Genomic DNA, 20,019 nt, shown 5'->3' on the forward strand with positions numbered 1-20,019 from the left:
GTTGACCCCTTTTCAGTATTCAAGTCACCCACATCCAGCTCTGAAAATCCTTTACTTCTAATCTTACTTTTTCCTGGTAATGACAAAGCTAAAGCCATACTTTGCTTTCTGTGAAATCTGCCATCTATACCTGGTTCGGCCTACATGTGATTACAGATTGTGTGGTTGACTCTTAAGTGCCTTTTGAAGTGGCCTGGTAAGCCACTCCGTTCAAGACAACAAATACTGGCCTTGACAATAACGTCCATATCTCATCAAAGAAGAATAAAAATAAATTTGGCTACAATACAGTCTATTGCTTCATCCAAGTCATTACTATAGATCTTAGTTAATGAGGTACTCCACTAGTTACAGTTTGCCAACCTGAAAATGATCCATTTATCCTGACTCTGCTTCCTGTTTGTTACAGTAAGAAGTTTGACAACACCAGATTAAAGTCCAACAGGTTTATTTGGTAGCAAAAGCCACACAAGCTTTCAGAGCTCCAAGCCCCTTCTTCAGGTGAGTGGAAATTCTGTTCACAAACAGGGCATATAAAGATACAAACTCAATTTACATGAATAATGGTTGGAATGCGAATACTTACAACTAATTAGTATTCATGTAAATTGAGTTTGTGTCTTTATATGCCCTGTTTGTGAACAGAATTCCCACTCACCTGAAGAAGGGGCTTGGAGCTCCGAAAGCTTGTGTGGCTTTTGCTACCAAATAAACCTGTTGGACTTTAACCTGGTGTTGTTAAACTTCTTACTGTGTTTACCCCAGTCCAACGCCGGCATCTCCACATCCTGTTTGTTAGCCAAACTCTATCTAAGCTAGTATATCATCCCCAACACTGTGATCTCTTATTTTGCACATTAACCTTCTATGTAATGTCTTTTGGAAAATCAAATGCACTACATCAGTTCATATCCTTTTATCCACCCTGCTTGTTACATCGGCAAATACTTCTAATAAATATTGTCATGGTTCAGGTTAGAAACTCCAAAGTGTTTTATGAAGCCCGCCTGAATTATAAGTTTTGCATCTTGAATTTGGCAAAGATAAGCATGATATGTTCCACTTCAGGTGTGATTCAAAAGGGAGCTTTTATCAAACAAAAAGTTTATTTAAGAATATAGTTAACATGTATAGTAAGAAGATTAACAAGAACTTTTATCAATTACAAACAAGAAACAAAACAACCATTATTATGTATGAACCCTTAACAAAGATATCGAATGTGTTCCAATCAAACCAAAACCCTTGCCATAGACAAAACCTTTTAAACATATTCAATACAGCAAAGTCTACTTCTCAAGTGATAATGGAAATTGAGTCCTTTTGTTGAAGTTTGCAGTTCTCTGGATTCACTCCGAACAGTTTGAAGACAAGGCAGCTTCCCAAAACACTCAGACACAGAGTCACTCACACACAGAGACTCTGGTCCAACCCCCAACAGCAGATTTTCACCCTTCAGGAAAACAAGATCTTGTTTTCAGCTAACCAACAGAATTTTCAAAACAACAGGGAGAGAGGGAAAACATTTATTTTTAGCTTGTTGTCCATTCTAAAACTAAAAGCTCAAACCTGCAACTTCAAACTGAAAATGAAAAAAAACTGTCCAAAAACAGATGACTGTCCTAACAATGTAGGATCATAAAACTAATCCTAGAATAAACACAAACAACCCCATTTATGCCACGTAAGTAGCAATAAAAGGATATTTCCAGTCAAGCCAGCAACAGTGACATCACTGAAGCTGTGAGCTAAGAAACCACTGAAGCTGTGAGCTGCAGAAATCATGAGCCCGATTCTCCCATCGTGACCCGCAACTTTTCTGGTGGGTCAGGCTGGGAGATGCGTGTGTCGGCCATTTCGCGGGTTCCCCGTGAGCTTTTACAACCCGCGCGTATCTCCTAACCGGAGAAAAATGGTGCCGCCAGGAACACACAGAAAACTGGCGGGCCGCTGATTTGCCTGACTTTATATACCTTAGCATACCTTTATCGGGATCGATACGGCAATCTCTGCCCATATTTGTGTCTCCCATTCTTTGGTGTGATGTCACTTTGGTGCGAATCAGAGTAGGTATATAAAAGTCTCAACCTGGCGTGGCAGCCTTGAACTGGCGTGAGGAGGTAAGTGCTGTGAGCAGAGCGCGGGGGATGTTGCAGACAGGCCCCGGAGATGCCTGGTGGCTTTTCTCCTGCTGTCTTCAGGTGTTGGCCCATGGACTTGTGATATCTAGAACATAGAACATTACAACGCAGTACAGGCCCTTCGGCCCTCGATGTTGCGCCGATCTGTGAAACCAATCTAAAGCCCATCTAACCTACACTATTCCAATATCATCCATATGTTTAGCCAATGACCATTTAAATGACTTAATGTTGGCGAGTCCACTACTGTTGCAGGCAGGGCATTCCACGCCCTTACTACTCTCTGAGTAAAGAACCTACCTCTGACATCTGTCCTATATCTATCACCCCTCAATTTAAAGCTATGTCCCCTCGAGCTAGCCATCACCATCCGAGGAAAAAGGCTCTCACTGTCCACCCTATCTAATCCTCTGATCATCTTGTATGCCTCTATTAAGTCACCTCTTAACCTTCTTCTCTCTAACGTAAATGGCCTCAGCCTTTCCTCATAAGACCTTCCCACCATACCAGGCAACATCCTAGTAAATCTCCTCTGCACCCTTTCCAATGCTTCCACGTCCTTCCTATAATGCGGCGACCAGAACTGTACGCAATACTCCCAAGTGCGGCCGCACCAGAGTTTTGTACAGCTGCAACATGACCTCATGGGTCCGAAACTCAATCCCTCTACCAATAAAAGCTAACACACCGTACGCCTTCTTAACAACCCTATCAACCTGGGTGCCAACTTTCAGGGATCTATGCACATGGACACCGAGATCTCTCTGCTCATCCACACTACCAAGTATTTTACCATTCGCCCAGTACTGTTACTCCTTCCAAAGTGAATCACCTCACACTTTTCCGCATTAAACTCCATTTGCCACCTCTCAGCCCAGCTCTGCAGCTTATCTATGTCCCTCTGCAACATCATAGAATCCTACAGTGCAGAAAGAAGCCATTCGGCCCATCAAGTCTGCACCAACCACAATCCCACCCAGGCCTTATCCACATATCCCTACGTATTTACCCACTAACCCATGCATCCCAGGACACTAAGGGGCAATTTAGAATGGCCAATCAACCTAGCCCGCAGATCTTTGGACTGTGGGAGGAAACCGGAGCACCCGGAGGAAACCCACGCAGACACAGGGAGAATGTGCAAACTCCACACAGACAGCGACCCGAGCCAGGATTTGAACCCAGGTCCCTGGAGCTGTGAAGCAGCAGTGCTAACCACTGTGCTACCGTGCTGCCCCTACATCCTTCCGCACTGCCCACAACTCCACCAATTTTAGTGTCATCCGCAAATTTACTAACCCATCCTTCTACGCCCTCATCCAGGTCATTTATAAAAATGACAAACAGCAGTGGCCCCAAAACAGATCCTTGCAGTACACCACTAGTGACTGAACTCCAGGATGAACATTTCCCATCAACACCACCCGCTGTCTTCTTACAGCTAGCCAATTCCTGATCCAAACTGCTAAATCATCCTCAATCCCATGTGTCCGTATTTTCTGCAATAGCTTACCGTGGGGAACCTTATCAGATCCTTTACTGAAATCCATATACACCACATCAACTGTTTTACCCTCATCCACCTCTTTGGTCACCTTCTCAAATAACTCAATAAGGTTTGTGAGGCACGACCTACCCTTCACAAAACCCTGTTGACTATCCCTAATCAAATTATTCCTTTCTAGATGATTATAAATCCTATCTCTTATAATCCTTTCCAAAACTTTGCCCACAACAGAAGTAAGGCCCACTGGTCTATAATTACCAGGGGTGGAATGTGGGGGGGGGGCTTCTATTTTCTCACAGCTCTCTGGGTGAGGCCCTATCAAGGAGTCCTGCTGACCCCTCCCCTCCAGGGCAGTGCTGTAGCTCAGTGTGGGAAGCCCCATCAAGGAGTCCTGCTCACCATTCCCCTCCGGGGCACTTTGCAGTGGCATTGTCTTGCCGCGGGGTGTGGTCAGGGACTCGACTGAGTGCTGGTGTTCTGGGGTGGGGGAGGAGTGCACCATGTGCTGACTGAGGCCTAACCAGATGAAGCAGCCGGGGTGCAGAGGTTCAGACATGGACTGCATGGAATCTGATGCTGATTTGCAGTCTGTCCCTCCCCTGTGATACGGACCAGCAACACATGCCTGTAACGGATGATGCAGTTGCACACATAGCAATGGCTCAAGGGTGCACATTGCCCACGGCTGCACACCGACCTGTGCCAGCATTTGTCATGATGGGAATCTCACACAACCCTAATCGGGTCACGCATGGCACCATGGATTGTGTGGTGTTATCAGCACCCACAAATGGGGGTACTGGCCCAAGTGAGGGATTGAGGTGGTGCTGGGTCTATGCAGCCAATGATAATAATCCATCATTCTATGCTCTTTCCAAACCCCACTGTGCAGATGGATCTCAGTTTACTCGATCTGGAGCTGGCCATTATGGTGGCAGCGGAGGAGGAGGAGGCGGTTCAAGAGGTGGCGGGCATGGAGAGACCACCGCAGGAGCAGCCACTACCAGTCCCTCAGGAAGGAGGGCAGGGGGCTTCCACTGAGGGCCAGGAGGTGGGTGAGCAGGCTCCGGAAAGAGTGCACAGAAGGTGGAGGTCCCACAATTCCTTCAAGGCCCTCTAGAAGGAGATGTGCCATCGCTGGCTGCGCCTCTCCAAGACCACGGCACGACACATTTGTGAGGTGCTCGCACACCTGGCACCTCAGGGGAGGGGCGGCCACCCCGCTCCCTGTGGATGTGAAGGTGACGGCTGCCCTGAATGCCTATGCCTCCGGCTCATTCCAGGCACCCAGTGCCGACCTAGCTGGGATCTCCCAGGCCTCCGTGCACAGATGTGTGTGGCAGGTCACAGATGCGCTGTATGCCCAGGCAGGGCAGTTCATTAATTTCAATGTGGGCCGTGCACAGCAGGAGGCCCAGGCTCTCAGCTTCACTTTCATCGCCGGGATTCCCAATGTCCAGGGAGCAGTGGATGGGATGCACACCACCTTGTGGACCCCACATGCAGGGCCGCAGCAATTTTTGAACCGGAAGGGATTCCACTCCCTGAATGTCCGAATTGTCTGCGACCATCAAATGACGATCATGCAGGTCGATGCACGCCATCCAGGGAGTGTCCATGACAACTTTGTGATCTGGCAGTCGGACATCCCTGGGCTCTTTGAAGACCAGCCCAGGCTCCTGGGATGGCTACTGAGTGACAAGGGCTACCCGCTAAGGTCATGGCTGATGACGCCTGTGCAGAGGCCCCAGACCGAGGCGGAGACCCGCTATAACGAGGCCCATGCAGCCACCCGGTCCGTCGAAGAGCGGTGCATCGGCCTGCTGAAGATGCGGTTCTGCTGCTTGGACCGCTCTGGTGGGGAGCCCTCCAGTATGACCCTGTGCGTGCATCACACATCATCATCGTTTGCTGCGCTCTTCACAACATCATCCAGCAGCGGGGAGACCAGCTGGAGCAGGAGGAGGAGGAGCAGTGAGGGGGCGAGGTGGACATCCCGCCATATGAAGAGCCAAAGGAAAGATGGCGGGCGGCGATGGCAGGTGTCCGGCAGGGAAGGGCAGCGAGGGATGTCTTGATTGCAGCCCGCTTTACCTAGCTGGTACTGTGTAGTGAGGGGGCTGCAACCACCACACATCCACCACACCCAGGAGCAAGTGCAGCCGCTATTCCCCTTCTAAACTGACTTGGGCCCTCAAACCACCACATCACCCTTCCCCAGCCTCTCTCATCCCACCACCCTATTCCCCCAGAAACATCCAAACCTGTTAACATACAGGTTGCGAGTCTTGGTTGAAGGCTGGAGGATGATGACGCCTTGCTGTTGTGCACACTGGGATCCTGCCCCTGGTGCCACTCAAGTCTGACTCCTACCTGTACCCCGAATGCACTCTGCCACCCTGGCCCACGTAGCTGTAAATGTTGGGGACATACGTTTTTTGGCCAATAGTGGTTGGGGGGGCACCTGCAACAAGGGTCTGGTGGATGTTGGGGATGGTAGGGCAGGCACTCTGCAACATGTGACTGAGTCTGCAAAGCTCAACAGACAGCACCTCTATGCTTGGGAATCGGGAACACTCAGCTGTGTTGGGGGGGGCGGGGGGGGAATCAGAGACACATTAGTCACAGTTGTGAGGTGCAATTAACAGTTTATTGTGTTCTTAACATTATTGATTAATAAACCCTGACTACTGGTGACCTCCACCCTTGCCTTCTTTGTGAACTACAACTTTCTTACTTTGTGCGGTCTACTGCTTCTTTGAGGTGCTACCCCAGGATGCACATCAGAGGTGGAAGTGTCCAGCTGTGATGCACGCTCCGTTACCTGTGATGCCCTTGGCGGACATCCCCTGGGTGGCCGGGACCTGGAGGGCCCCGGCTGACTTGCAGATGGCACTGTCTCGGTGCCACCCTGTTCATCTCACTGGCCCTGAAATGCCCCAGTGAGAGGAAAGGGGAAATCAGAAGGTCTTGGAATCTCCTGGGTGGAAGGCCCCAGCAGAGGCTCGAGCCCTTCCTCCTCCCTTGGGATACTCAGAGGCCCCGGGAACACTCTATGGGACGCCAGGGTAGTTGGACTGAAGCTCCGGCGTCACCTGGCTCTGCCAGTCCTGGAGGCCTAGATGTGTCTGCTCCTTGACCTGTGATCCCACAGCCCTGGCCCTCTGAGACTGGGCCAAGCTCTGGGGCCCCTCTGCTACAGCATTCTGTGAGCGAGCCAGGCTCTGGAGCCCCTCAGCAGTAACCCTCTGAGCCTGGACTAAGTTGTCGAGGCTCGCAGCCACGGCCTGCTCTGTCTCCAGAATGCCAGCGAAAGTCCCAGCCATGGCCAGCAGTGTCTCCCGCATGCCTCCGACACCCATGGCCATGGAAAACTGTGCCTCCTGGATGCCAGAAACACACTCACCTGTGGCCTGTTGTGTCTCCAGGATGGCCTGGACCCTGTCACCCATGAGGACAGACCCCTGAGCCAGACTTTCCACTGCGTTCGCCACCCTTGCAGTGTTGGCCTGGGTCTCACGCTGTGTCGGCACCACCTCCTGCAACAGCACTCTGTTGGACTCCCCTAAACAGCCTTATAGTCACAGCATGGTTGCTGACAGACCTTCCACAACTCCCCGGGTTTGCTGATGCAACTCCACCGGCCTTGGGAGGAACACACCCAGAGGCCCAGCAGCTGGCTTAGGGACGGCTGAAGCCTGGCCTCCGGCAGATCTCCGTGTGCCCAAGCCCTCGGATGTGCCCATCTCCACCCGATGTGCATCAGTGTCTGTGAAGTGCTCTCCAGTTCGTGACTCAGAAGCCTCAACTCTAAGGGTACCCACTGTGATGATAGCCTCTGTGTTGGTGGATTGTGTGGTACATGCTGGTGCCGCTTCAGTGGTGCTGCCCTCGGAGGATTCCTCAGTGCCTCCCTCTGAGGTGTCATCCAGGGGGTTGTGGGCAGTTTGCTCCAGAGCAGCAGGAGGGGTGCCAACACCCGAAGGGTCGGGCTCCTCTGGGCCCAGAGATGCAATGAAGAACACACATTAGGGGAAGGGAGGCAAAACATTCTATGCAGCATCACAGTTACTTTGAGGAGGACCTAGGTTGAGGGTGCGCTTCTGCTCACCTGCATGCTGGATGCCGACCTGGCTGAGGGTGACCAAACGGGAAGGCCCACCACCCCCTGCCAGCTTCATGGCACGCTCCTCGATGCTGGTCAGCTGCCGCAGGTCAGGCACACCTCCACCAGTCTGTGTCGTCTCACGTACATTGTGAATGTTCTTTTCCTGTGGCAACATAAGGTGGATAGCAAGCATTAATATATTGCAATGCATGGTGCGCAATGCGTGCCTGTGTCTCGAGCGTTGTGCTGGCAGTTTCGGGGAAAGTGGTCACCACTGAAGTGTGCTTGTTGAGGGGTGAGAGGAAGGGGTTAGATCCTGTTTCTGGGGGAAGGGTAACTTGTTGCATGTCCTTCAGGTGTCTAAGCAGGGTTTGAGATCTGTGCCAAGCATGTGTGGGGTTCCAAGTGGGATGCTTACTCACCCTTGCTGCTCAAAGAAGGTTGTACATTTTGTTCTGACACTGCCGGCCAGAACGCGGTGTCAGGCTCCTGGCATTCACCGCTTCTGCCACCTCCTCCCACACTGCCATGACGGATGCACCCCTTGGGTGAGGGCCCTGGCCGGGGAAGATCCGCTCACGCCTCTCCTTCACGGCATCTAGCAGGTGCTCCTGGTCGGCCTCTGTGAATCTGGGTGCAGGTTTGCGCGCAGACATCTTTGTGGCGTGACTGGCTGTGTGTCCATTCCTGCAGCTTATATACAGCTCTGGCTTATTAGGGGAGTGCAGGTGCAGTGAGTGCGGCCGGTCAAGGGCCCGTTGGCAACAAATACTTGTGAGAAATCTTGAAGGCTGCATTCAGTTGAATGTCTGCATCCGTTGGGGTGCTGATTGGCTGCCATTCAATAGGCTGCTGTGTCCAGCGGGGGGCAATATTCAGGGCTCCTAATCGATAAGCTGCTGTATCTGGGGGGTGGGGGGTGGGGGGGTGCAATACTCAAGGCTCCCATTCAAAAGTGGGAATGCTTGCAAGCTGGGGTTGTGCATGTCAGCACAACGCAAGTTTTTTGCAGGACAGCAGTGAGGACTGTATATTCAAGGGATGGAGGGATTGGGTACCCGCGTTATCCGGATTCATGGGGGCATGGGGTGAGCGGGTAGCCATGTCTGTGTGTCGGGGGAGGGGAGTTAGCAATGTCTGTATGGGGGAAGGGGGCCAGCGCTGCTTGTATGGGAGAGGGGGGCCAACGCTGTCTGTATGAGGGAGGGGGGCCTGTGATGTCTGTGGGGGGTTGTGGGGACAAGCGATGTCTGTGGCAGATTATGGGGGCCAGCGATGTCTGTGGGGGGTTGTGGGAGCCAGTGATGTCTGTATGGGGGAGGGGGGGCCAGCGCTGTCTGTATGGGGGAGGAGGGCCAGCGATGTCTGTGGGGAGTTGTGGGGACAAGCGATGTCTGTGGCAGATTATGGGGGCCAGCGATGTCTGTGGGGAGTTGTGGGGATCAGCAATATCTGTGGGGGGTTGTGGGGACCAGCAATGTCTGTGGGGGGCTGTGGGAGCCAGTGATGTCTGTATGGGGGAGGGGGGGCCAGCGCTGTCTGTATGGGGGAGGAGGGCCAGCGATGTCTGTGGGGAGTTGTGGAGGCCAGCGATGTCTGTGGGGGTTTGTGGGGGCCAGCGATGTCTGTGGGGAGTTGTGGGGATCAGCAATATCTGTGGGGGGTTGTGGGGACCAGCAATGTCTGTGGGGGGCTGTGGGGTAACACAGTAAGAAGTCTCACAACACCAGGTTAAAGTCCAACAGGTTTATTTGGTAGCACTAGCTTACGGAGCGCTGCTCCTTCATCAGGTAAGTGGGAGTTCTGTTCACAAACAGGGCATATAAAGATACAAACTTAATTTACAAAATAATGGTTGGAATGCGAGTCTTTATAGGTAATCAAGTCTTAAAGATACAGACAATGTGAGTGGAGAGAGGGTTAAACACAGGTTAAAGAGATGTGTATTGTCTCCAGCCAGGACAGTTAGTGAGATTTTGCAAGCCCACGCAAGTCATGGGGGCTACAGATAGTGTGACATGAACCCAAGATCCCGGTTGAGGCTGTCCTTGTGTGCGGAACTTGGCTATCGCTGTGGGGGCCAGCGATGAGGCCAGCGATGTCTGTGGAGGTTGGATGGCAGTGATCTGGATGCTGGGAGGTTTTTTCTGAAATTCCCAGCGATGTGAGCATGCACGGGTTCCCGCTCATCCCGCCGATTTCAGGCTCTTTGGCGTGAATCTGCCCCCCGTGGGTTTTTAATGATATTCACGATTGTGACCTCTGCATTGCACAGACTGGGACGATTCGGGTCTGAAGTTGCACTGAAGAAAACAGCCTTGATCTGGAACAGTTTTCCCACCAATTCAGCACTTTTGGGAGAATTGTCCCCCATGTTTTTTTTTAAAAAGCCTTTCTTAAAAGTACATTAACGTCACAATATTTCAAACACGATTTCCGTTGACTCTGCCGGATAGTATTATGATTTTCTAAATGTCTTGCTGATGCTACTTTAATAATAGATCTAGCATTTTCCCAATGACAGATGTTAGAATATCTTGCCAAATAGCTTCCTGCTTTTTGTCTCTCTCCTTTCTTGAACAGAGGTGTTAAATTTGCAGCTCTCCAATCCATCTGCACAATCCTGTTTTCAAACCTTTCCATTGAGTTTAAAAGACATTTCTAAAATCATAGCATGGACAGATGCCATGGCACCTTTTTGTGACTATTCAAAACTCGTCACACTTGCATCTTTAGGGCTGGCTACGAAGAGTCATCAAAAATACAAAGACTCCTCCAGGGATGTCCATTGAATTCTAAAAGGTGTAAAAAGCATCTTTACTTCTAAGAGAATAGAAGGCAGGGAGGGAATTCAAAGGACCTCAACATATTTAATTTCTTTGCCTGGTGGAACAATACTTCATCGAAATTAACATAGCAGCCATTTGAAGTATAAAATCTGCTCGAGAACAATCATTTTGTGTGCAGAACTGCCAGGAAGTACCCTTGAGAAATAACATTAGAGAGGGTTCTTGGCCAAGGGAGGACAAATAGAAAGGTATTAAGAAATCAACTGCTATTTTGCCAGAAGAGTTCAAGCAATCTACAAGTGCCGTAACTGCAGAATTAGTGAGGAATAGGAAATCTCCCTCCCCAAAACCTGTTGAGTTCACCTGAAAAGGTAAACAAATAATCAACTGTAGAACCCATTGCAGCTACTAAACTGAACCTCAACTGAACACACACACAAACATGCATGCGCACACATGCACACACACACCTCTTAAGTCCCTCGGATGCACACCATCAGGTGCAGAGAACTTGTCAGCCTTAAGTCCCATTAGTTTTTCCATTAATTTTTTTCTAGTGATAGTGATTGTTTTAAGTCCCTCCCTCTGTTTATCCCATTTTACCTTCTAAGGGATCAATGCAATACAATACTTTAGCTACTCTTCTCCTTTTCATATTCTTGTGAAAGCTTTTGCTCTCTGTTTTTATATTTCATGCTAGTTTATTTAATACTCCAGTTTCTCTTTTTTGTTAGTCATCCTTTGTTGATTTCTAAAAGTTTCCCGACCTTCGGACCGACCACTAATCTTTGCAGCATTGCACACCTTTTCTTTCAATTTCATACCACCCTTAACTTCCTTAGTTAGCTACGGATAGTGCAACCTTCTGGTATTGTGTTGAGAGTTATGAATGAAACATCTCCTTAAAATGTATGCCATTGCTTCTCTATGGTCTTCCCTTTTAACCTTTTTACCCAGTCCACTTTAGCCAACTCTGGAAAAGAAAGTGATGTAAGTAATGGCATAGGATTATCAAGATGAAAGATGTCTTTCAAGTAGTACTCCCTCAGTATGGTACATAAAAGATGCTTCTATTCTAAGATGACATGACCAATTAAGCAAACTGACTAAACATGCTTTACTTTCAGTTCATGAAAATTAAAGCTAACATTTTTACATACCTACAGGTTGGTTCTTTAAAGATTTTAAAAGAAATTAGTAAAAATTCACAAATTCGGCGCTGCTTGGCAGAACTGGGTGGTTTACAGACCATGGTGAAAATCTTGGACTCCTCCAATAAAGATCTCAAATGTTTGGCTGCTGAAACTATTGCCAATATAGCCAAATTCAGAAGAGCAAGACAAACTGTCAGACTTCATGGTGGAATTCAGCGCCTGGTAAGTAATCATTTTATGATAAATCAGTATAATTAGGTTAGAACAAAGAGCTGTATGCTTAGTTTGATTTAATAACATTTGAGGTGATTTCATTGACCAGTGTTTCTGATGCAAAAGGTATTAGAAGCAACTGACATGTTAATGGATTCAACAACACTTGTATTTACATAGCACCATGAATATAGAAAATATCCTAAGGTGCTTTACATAGAGGAAAGTAAGGGGAAAAATGATAGTTAAGCCAAATAAAGGAGCAAATCACTACATGAAAATTAGGAGAAGGGACTTAAAGCTTGATGGAAAAATTGGTGGGCAGGCACCTACCATTTTAAATAAATAATTAAGGATCAATTGAGCTTGTTAACAAATCAATTGTGATCTGGGAGTGTACAGGTCATTTTTTAAAGGTTTTTAAAAGGTTGGGAAGGAAGGGGTGGGTACTATATTCCAAGGGTATTCTTTGCAGCTCCCTAAGGTACCCCCTCTACTTTCTAAGCACCTGCTCTGTAAACCAACTGCTCCCACACACCCCTGGCATCCTCCCTAAGTTACCCAACCCCTCCCTGTTCAATATGACAGATTTACCATGCTCCGGGATCCATTGAGCCTTCATCTTGGAACTAGTTGGAGTCCAGGCAGCATGCACCAATGCACTCATGGTGCTGCCGGGACTACTTAAGCTGCATCCTGAGGGTGGGACCCTTACACAGTCAAGTGAAGAAATTCCATTGGCAGAGCAGCTGAGGTCACTCGACCTGAAACATTGGGCTGGATTTTGCATTCATCCACCGGCATGTTTTTGTTCGGGGAGTGGGGGCACATCAAACAAGGTCGGTGCCCACCCCACCACCTTCCCACCCACCAATGAGATGACCCCCATAACATGGCATTGGCCAGTCTCCTGCATGAGTGGGCTAGCGTGAAGTGAGTCAGCTTCACACCAACTTTGCCTCCTGCAAGGCTGAGCCATCTGCCCTCCCAGTAATATGTAGCCCATTCACTGTTTCTCTCCACAGATGCTGCCTGACCTACTGAGTTTTTCCAGCAGTTTTTGTTTTTATTGCAAAAACATCTGCTGAGTTAGGGGGAGGAAAGTACCTCAGCTGTGTTACCTTAGGCTCCTCTGTAATCTTCCAGCTGCTTCTAAGATCCCTGCAGGCGTTTTGTTCTATGGAAGTTGTATTCCAAGTACAACCAGAGCTGTTAGCTGTTGTATGGTATGCTCAAATGTTGGCTGGAAAGTAAAGTGGATAGAAAGGGCAGGAGAATTGCCCAGTACAATTATAATTGCATATATACTTAATTGCACCCATTTCGAGCACTAGTTCATTGACATAATCACAGGAAACCCCCCAGAGGTCAATATCAAGTGGCATAGATTTAAAGTAATTGGCAGAAGAATTAGAGGGAAGTGGAGGAGAAAGTTTTCACCCAGAGGTGGTGTGGGCCTTGAACTCACTGCTTGAAAAGATAGGAGAGGTAGAAACCCTCATCACATTTAAAAAAAATACTTGGATATGCACTTGAAATACTGTAACCCAAAGGGCTTCAGACCAAGAGCTGGAAAGTGGAATTCGGCTAGGTTGCTCTTTTCCAGCTGAGGCGGGCCTCCCTCTGTGCTGTAAAATTTCAATGGGTGGAATTTTTCCACTTCTGTACAGAGTGCTAGCTGAGACAAAAAGATCAACATGCAGCTCGCCAGCTGCACAGCTGGCTTCTCTTGCCACAATGTGCAGCACACATGGAGCATGGTAAATCCGTCACAAAATGGAGGAGTAGCCCACACCTTCACGCAGACAGTGAAAACAACTGGCAACACCAGGAATTCCAAGAGTGGGACACCATTTTTAACACGACTCTTTTTTTTTGTCTAATTACAACTCTATCAATATCTCAGTCTTTGAATTGTTGTCTTGCTAAATAGTTTCTTGAAAAAAGTTTGGAAGCAGAATGAATGCAAATGTACTTAAAACAGTTTTTAAACTCCTTTTTCTTTCCATATTCTTATTTTAGGTTGGTCTTTTGGACTGTGTTCCAATGCTTTCAGCTAATCTAAGTGCAGAACAAGAAAAAGATATTGAAGTGGCACGTTGTGGTGCTCTTGCACTCTGGAGCTGCAGCAAAAGTAAAAAAAATAAAGATGCTATTCGTAAAGCTGGTGGTATTCCTCTGCTGGCTTGCCTGTTGAAGTCTCCTCATGAAAATATGCTGATTCCAGTTGTTGGCACACTGCAAGAATGTGCTTCAGAGGTAACAAAAATCAATGGCAATGTGATATTGCAATTTCTTCGAAAATATGTATGCTTGTCCTTTTTCATTTCATGCTACTTGTATATTGTCGTAGTTCCAAATAAAGAAAAAAATACAATCTTAAAGGAAATTAAATTAAAAGATAAATGTAATGTTATTGCTTCTTTAGCAGTAGAAACACTTTGACAGGTATATCTATGAGCAAAGGATCATCATAAATATTTTTAAAATTCGCTCATGGGATGTGGGCGTCACTGGCAAGGTCAGCATTTAATACCATCGCAAATTTCCTTTGAAAAAGGGTGGTGTACTGTCTGCTTGAAATGCTGCAGTCCACTTGTCATAGGAACACCCACAGTGCTGTTAGGGAGGGAGTTCCAGGATTTTGACCTAGCAATAGTGAAGGGATGGCAATATAGTTCCAAGTCAGGATGGTGTGTGGCTTGGAGGGGAACTTGCAGTTGGTGGTGTTCTCATGCATCTGATGACTGTAAGATCATAAGACAAAGTGGCAGAAGTAGGCCATTTCTCCTATCAAATCTGCTCCACCATTCAATGAGATCGTGAGTGATTTGATAATCCTCGGCTTCACTTTCCCACCTTATCCCCATAACCCTTGATTTCCTTACTAATTAAAAATCTGTCTATCTCAGTCTTGAATATACTTAGCAACCCAGCCTCTACAGCCCCCTGCTGTAAAGAATTCTACAGATACACAACCCCCTGAGAGAAGAAATTCCTTGTCATCATGTCTTAAACATAGAAACATAGAAACCCTACAGTGCAGAAGGAGGCCATTCGGCCCATCGAGTCTGCACCGACCACAATCCCACCCAGGCCCTACCCCCACACATTTACCCGCTAATCCCTCTAACCTACGCATCCCAGGACTCTAAGGGGCAATTTTTAACCTAGCCAATCAACCTAACCCGCACATCTTTGGACTGTGGGAGGAAACCGGAGCACCCGGAGGAAACCCACGCAGACACGAGGAGAATGTGCAAACTCCACACAGACAGTGACCCGAGCCGGGAATCGAACCCGGGACCCTGGAGCTGTGAAGCAGCAGTGCTAACCACTGTGCTACCGTGCCTCCACTTCTTCTGAGATTATGCCCACTGGTCCTAGACTCTCCCACAAAGGGAAACAACCATTCAGCATCTACCCTAACAAGTCCCCTGAGAATCCTATTTGTCTCAATAAGGTCACCTCTCATTCAAAGAACAAAGAGCAAATTACAGCACAGGAACAGGCCCTTCGGCCCTCCAAGCCTGCACCGACCATGCTGTCTGACTGAACTAAAACCCCTACCCTTCTGGGGACCATATCCCTCTATTCCCATCCTATTCATGTATTTGTCAAGACGCCCCTTAAAAGTCACTATCATATCTGCTTCCACTACCTCCCCCGGCAACGAGTTCCAGGCACCCACGACTCTCTGTATACAAAATCTGCCTCGTACATCTCCTTTAAACCTGGCCCCTCGCACCTTAAACCTGTGCCCCCTAGTAATTGATTCTTCCATCCTGGGAAAAAGCTTCTGACTATCCGCTCTGTCCATGCCTCTCATAATCTTGTAGACTTTTATCAGGTCGCCCCTCAACCTCTGTCATTCCAGTGAGAACAAACCAAGTTTCTCCAACCTCTCCTCATAGCTAATGCCATCTATACCAGGCAACATCCTGGTAAATCTTTTCTGTACCCTCTCCAAAGCCTCCACATCCTTCTGGCAGTGTGGCGACCAGAATTGAACACTATATTCTAAGTGCGACCTAACTAAGGTTCTATAAAGCTGCAACATGACTTGCCAATTTTTAAACTCAATGCTCCGGCCGATGAAGGCAAGCATGCCGTATGCCTTCTTGACTACCTTCTCCACCTGCATTGCCACTTTCAGTGACTTGTGTACCTGTACACCCAGATCCCTTTGCCTAACAATACTCTTAAGGGTTGTGCCATTTACTGTATATTTCCTATCTGTATCAGACCTTCCAAAATGCATTACCTCACATTTGTCCGGATTAAACTCCATTTGCCATTTCTCTGCCCAAGTCTCCAACTGATCTGTATCCTGCTGTATCCTCTGATGGTCCTCATCGCAATCCACCAACCTTTGTGTCGTCCGCAAACTTACTAATCAAACCAGTTACATTTTCCTCCAAATCATTTATATATATTACAAACAGCAAAGGTCCCAGCACTGATCCCTGAGGAATGCCACTTGTCACAGCCCTCCATTCAGAAACGCACCCTTCCACTGCTACCCTCTGTCTTTTTTGACCGAGCCAGTTTTGTATCCACCTTCCCAGCTCACCTCTGATCCCATGCGATTTCACCTTCTGCACCAGTCTGCCATGAGGGACCTTGTCAAAGGCCTTACTGAAGTCCATGTAGACAACATCCACTGCCCTACCCTCATCAATCATCTTCGTCACTTCCTCGAAAAACTCGATCAAGTTCGTGAGACACGACCTCCCCTTCACAAAACCATGTTGCCTCTCACTAATATGTCCACTTATTTCCAAGTGGGAATAAATCCTGTATCGAAGAATCCTCTCCAATAATTTCCCTACCACCGATGTAAGACTCACCGGCCTGTAATTACCTGGATTCCTCTAAGCTTCAATGAGTAGGCCCAACCCACTCAATCTCTCCTCATAAGAAAATCTCTCCATTCTCAGGATCAGCTCAGTGAACTTTCTCTGGACTGTTTCCAATGCCAGTTTATATTTGATTTCTTAAAGAAATAAGCAAGGTGGATAGAAGTAAAATGTTTCCTTTTGTTGGGGAATCTAGAACCAGGGGACTGAATTTCAAAATAAAGGGGAAGCCACTTAGGACCAAGATGAAGAGAAATTTCTTTGCACAAAGGGTTGTGAAACTTCAGAATTCTCTACCCTAGAACACGTGGAAGCTCTGTCCTTGACTATATTTAACATAGAAACATAGAAAAACTACAGCACAAACAGGCCCTTCGGCCCACAAGTTGTGCCGAACACATCCCTACCTTCTAGACCTACCTGTAACCCTCCATCCTATTAAGCTCCGTGTACTCATCCAGGAGTCTCTTAAAAGACTCTATTGAGTTTGCCTCCACCACCACTGACGGCAGCCAATTCCACTCGCCCACCACCCTCTGTGTGAAAAACTTACCCCTAACATCTCCCCTGTACCTACCCCCCAGCATCCTAAACCTGTGTCCTCTCGTAGCAGCCATTTCCACCCTGGGAAAAAGCCTCTGAGAGTCCACCCGATCTATGCCTCTCAACATCTTATACACCTCTATTAGGTCTCCTCTCATCCTTCGTCTCTCCAAGGAGAAAAGACCGAGCTCCCTCAGCCTATCCTCATAAGGCATGCCACTCAATCCAGGCAACATCCTTGTAAATCTCCTCTGCACCCTTTCAATCTTTTCCACATCCTTCCTATAGTGAGGCGACCAGAACTGAGCACAGTACTCCAAGTGGGGTCTGACGAGGGTCTTATATAGCTGCATCATTATCCCCGGACTCCTAAACTCAATCCCTCGGTTGATAAAGGCCAGCACACCATACGCCTTCTTAACCACCTCCTCCACCTGCGGGGCCGATTTTAGAGTCCTATGGACCCGGACCCCAAGGTCCTTCTGATCCTCGACAGTACTAAGAGTCTTTCCCTTTATATTGTACTCCTTCATCCCATTTGACCTATCAAAATGGACCACGACGCATTTATCTGGGTTGAAGTCCATCTGCCACTTGTCCGCCCAGTCTTGCATCCTATCTATGTCCCTCTGTAACTTCTGACATCCCTCCAGACTATCCACAACCCCACCAACCTTTGTGTCGTCGGCAAACTTACCAACCCATCCCTCTGCTTCCTCATCCAGGTCATTTTAGTTAAAGTTAAAGATTGATAGATTTCTGATTTAAAATAACATAAAGGATTATGGGGATAATGTGGGTAAAAGGCATTGAAGTGTCTGATCAGCCATGATCGTATAGAATGGCAGAGCAGACTCGATGGGCTGAATGGTCTACCCCTGTTCCCAAGTTCCCACCTAATGCCCTTGTCCTTCCTAGCACCTAGGTAAGGGTCGTGAGTTTGGAAAGTGCTGTCAAAGGAGTCTTGGTGCATTGTTTTAGTGCATCCTGTAGGTGGTACACTTGATGCTACTGTGCATTGATGGTGGAATTTTGCCTTTTTTTTGCAAAGTGTAATCTCCGACAAGAAAAGCAGAGGATAGGCCATCGGCTGTGTTGCTGGGGTTTGCTGCTATATTTTAAACACTTTGGTAAATAAATGAAGGGGGAACACCAGCATGTTATTTTTTTTAAAAGATTGGGGTGCCTTTTTTAAATGTGTTAGGGACCAGGTCAGAAACTCCAAGGTGTATTATGAAGTTAGACTAGACCCCAACAATTTTTTAAATTTTGGCATTAATATGAGGATAAGGTGTTTCACTCCAGGTGCGATTATATTGAGCCCCCAGGAAGCTTTTATTAAAACAAACTTTATTTAATAATACACTTTAAATATAACAAAAAGAATTAGCGTAACTTTTACCAATTGAAATACTTAAATATGCCAAGATACAATTCTTAACGGCTAGCCTATCTCTATTACTTCCAATTTGAGTAATATTCCTCATAGACGTAAACTCCTCTTCAAAATCAATTAGCAAACAACAAGCTTACGTGCTGGTATGCAGGCTGCTCATCCTCAAACCTCCAGAACACCTCTGGAGAGAGATAGTTATTTTCTAGCAGATCCCAGATTTCAATCTCCAGAGAGAGAGGGAGAAGAGCTGCTGCTTCTTGCAAATCCAAACAGAAATTGCCTGCTTTTTCTCACTGTAAGCCTAGCTCCTCCCATTACCGCATGACACGCTCTTGTCATGGGGAAACCAACCACCACACATACAAACACCTTTGTCCAGAATGAACCTAACTACAAGTCCCTTCCAGGCATAGAAACATTAAATTAAACCCATCTAAAACTATATCTTACTTCTAATGTTTACCCATACAAATATAAATTCCTTTAAACTACCTTTGGTTTCTGAATAAAAGGGTGCCAGAAACAACCTCATGCACACCTGATTCGCCCAAGAGTGAGGTAACTACATGAACTTAATTGCATTGCCTGAACTCCATTGCCTGGTCAAGGTGTCAACCAACCTTTGACTGTCTCTCCCCGAAGCTATCTCTGGACCTGTGATTTATGCCACCTAGAAGAGCAAGGAAAACAGACCTTGGTCATGCATACTTGCTAGTGAATACTGAGCTCGAAGACATCTTTTTTGAACTTGGACATGCATCTATCAGCCGTTCATAACCAAGGACCTGCACCCTCATGTCAGAGCCTTGAGTATGCTGACAACAGTTACATTATTCACATTCAGAGTAATCTCAAATAATCTTGTTAACCATGCATATAAAGAAGAGCTAGTTGAGCCAGCACGTGCAGCCAAATCCCACAGATCAGCAAGTGGAAAATTAGACACTAACATGAACAATTAATAAAGACTGAATACAAGTTCAAAACATTGTTTTCTCCTTAATAAAGGAAATGTCCAGAACTCCTTCTGTACCCATTAGTCCACGCCAGCCATGAAGCTTGCTGGTACATTTAGCCTTCTGACTAAGCTAGTCCCAAGAAATGTCGATGATGCACACATGAATAAACTGAGAACAAAGTACAGCACAGGAACAGGCCCTTCAGCCCTCCAAGCCTGTGCCAATCATGATGCCATAACTAAACTAAAGAAAAACTTTCTGTTCTTACTTGGTTTGCATCCCACTATTCCCTCCCTATTCATGTATCCATCCAGATGCCTCTTAAATGTTGCTAATGTGCCTGCTTCCAC

The 20,019-nt window shown here is 47.2% G+C and overlaps 1 protein-coding gene across 1 annotated transcript in view; it reads left to right on the forward strand.

The window, feature by feature from the left end:
• Nucleotides 1–20,019, forward strand: part of odad2 (outer dynein arm docking complex subunit 2) — a 247,559-nt gene that overhangs the window by 119,554 nt on the left and 107,986 nt on the right. Inside the window, exons 14-15 of the mRNA XM_078200227.1 lie at nucleotides 11,712–11,921; nucleotides 13,935–14,171. Coding sequence (XP_078056353.1) covers nucleotides 11,712–11,921; nucleotides 13,935–14,171 — 447 coding nt within the window. The remainder of the gene's footprint in view (nucleotides 1–11,711; nucleotides 11,922–13,934; nucleotides 14,172–20,019) is intronic.

The sequence above is a fragment of the Mustelus asterias genome, chromosome 2, assembly GCF_964213995.1.
Source record: "Mustelus asterias chromosome 2, sMusAst1.hap1.1, whole genome shotgun sequence".
Classification (NCBI taxonomy): domain Eukaryota; kingdom Metazoa; phylum Chordata; class Chondrichthyes; order Carcharhiniformes; family Triakidae; genus Mustelus; species Mustelus asterias.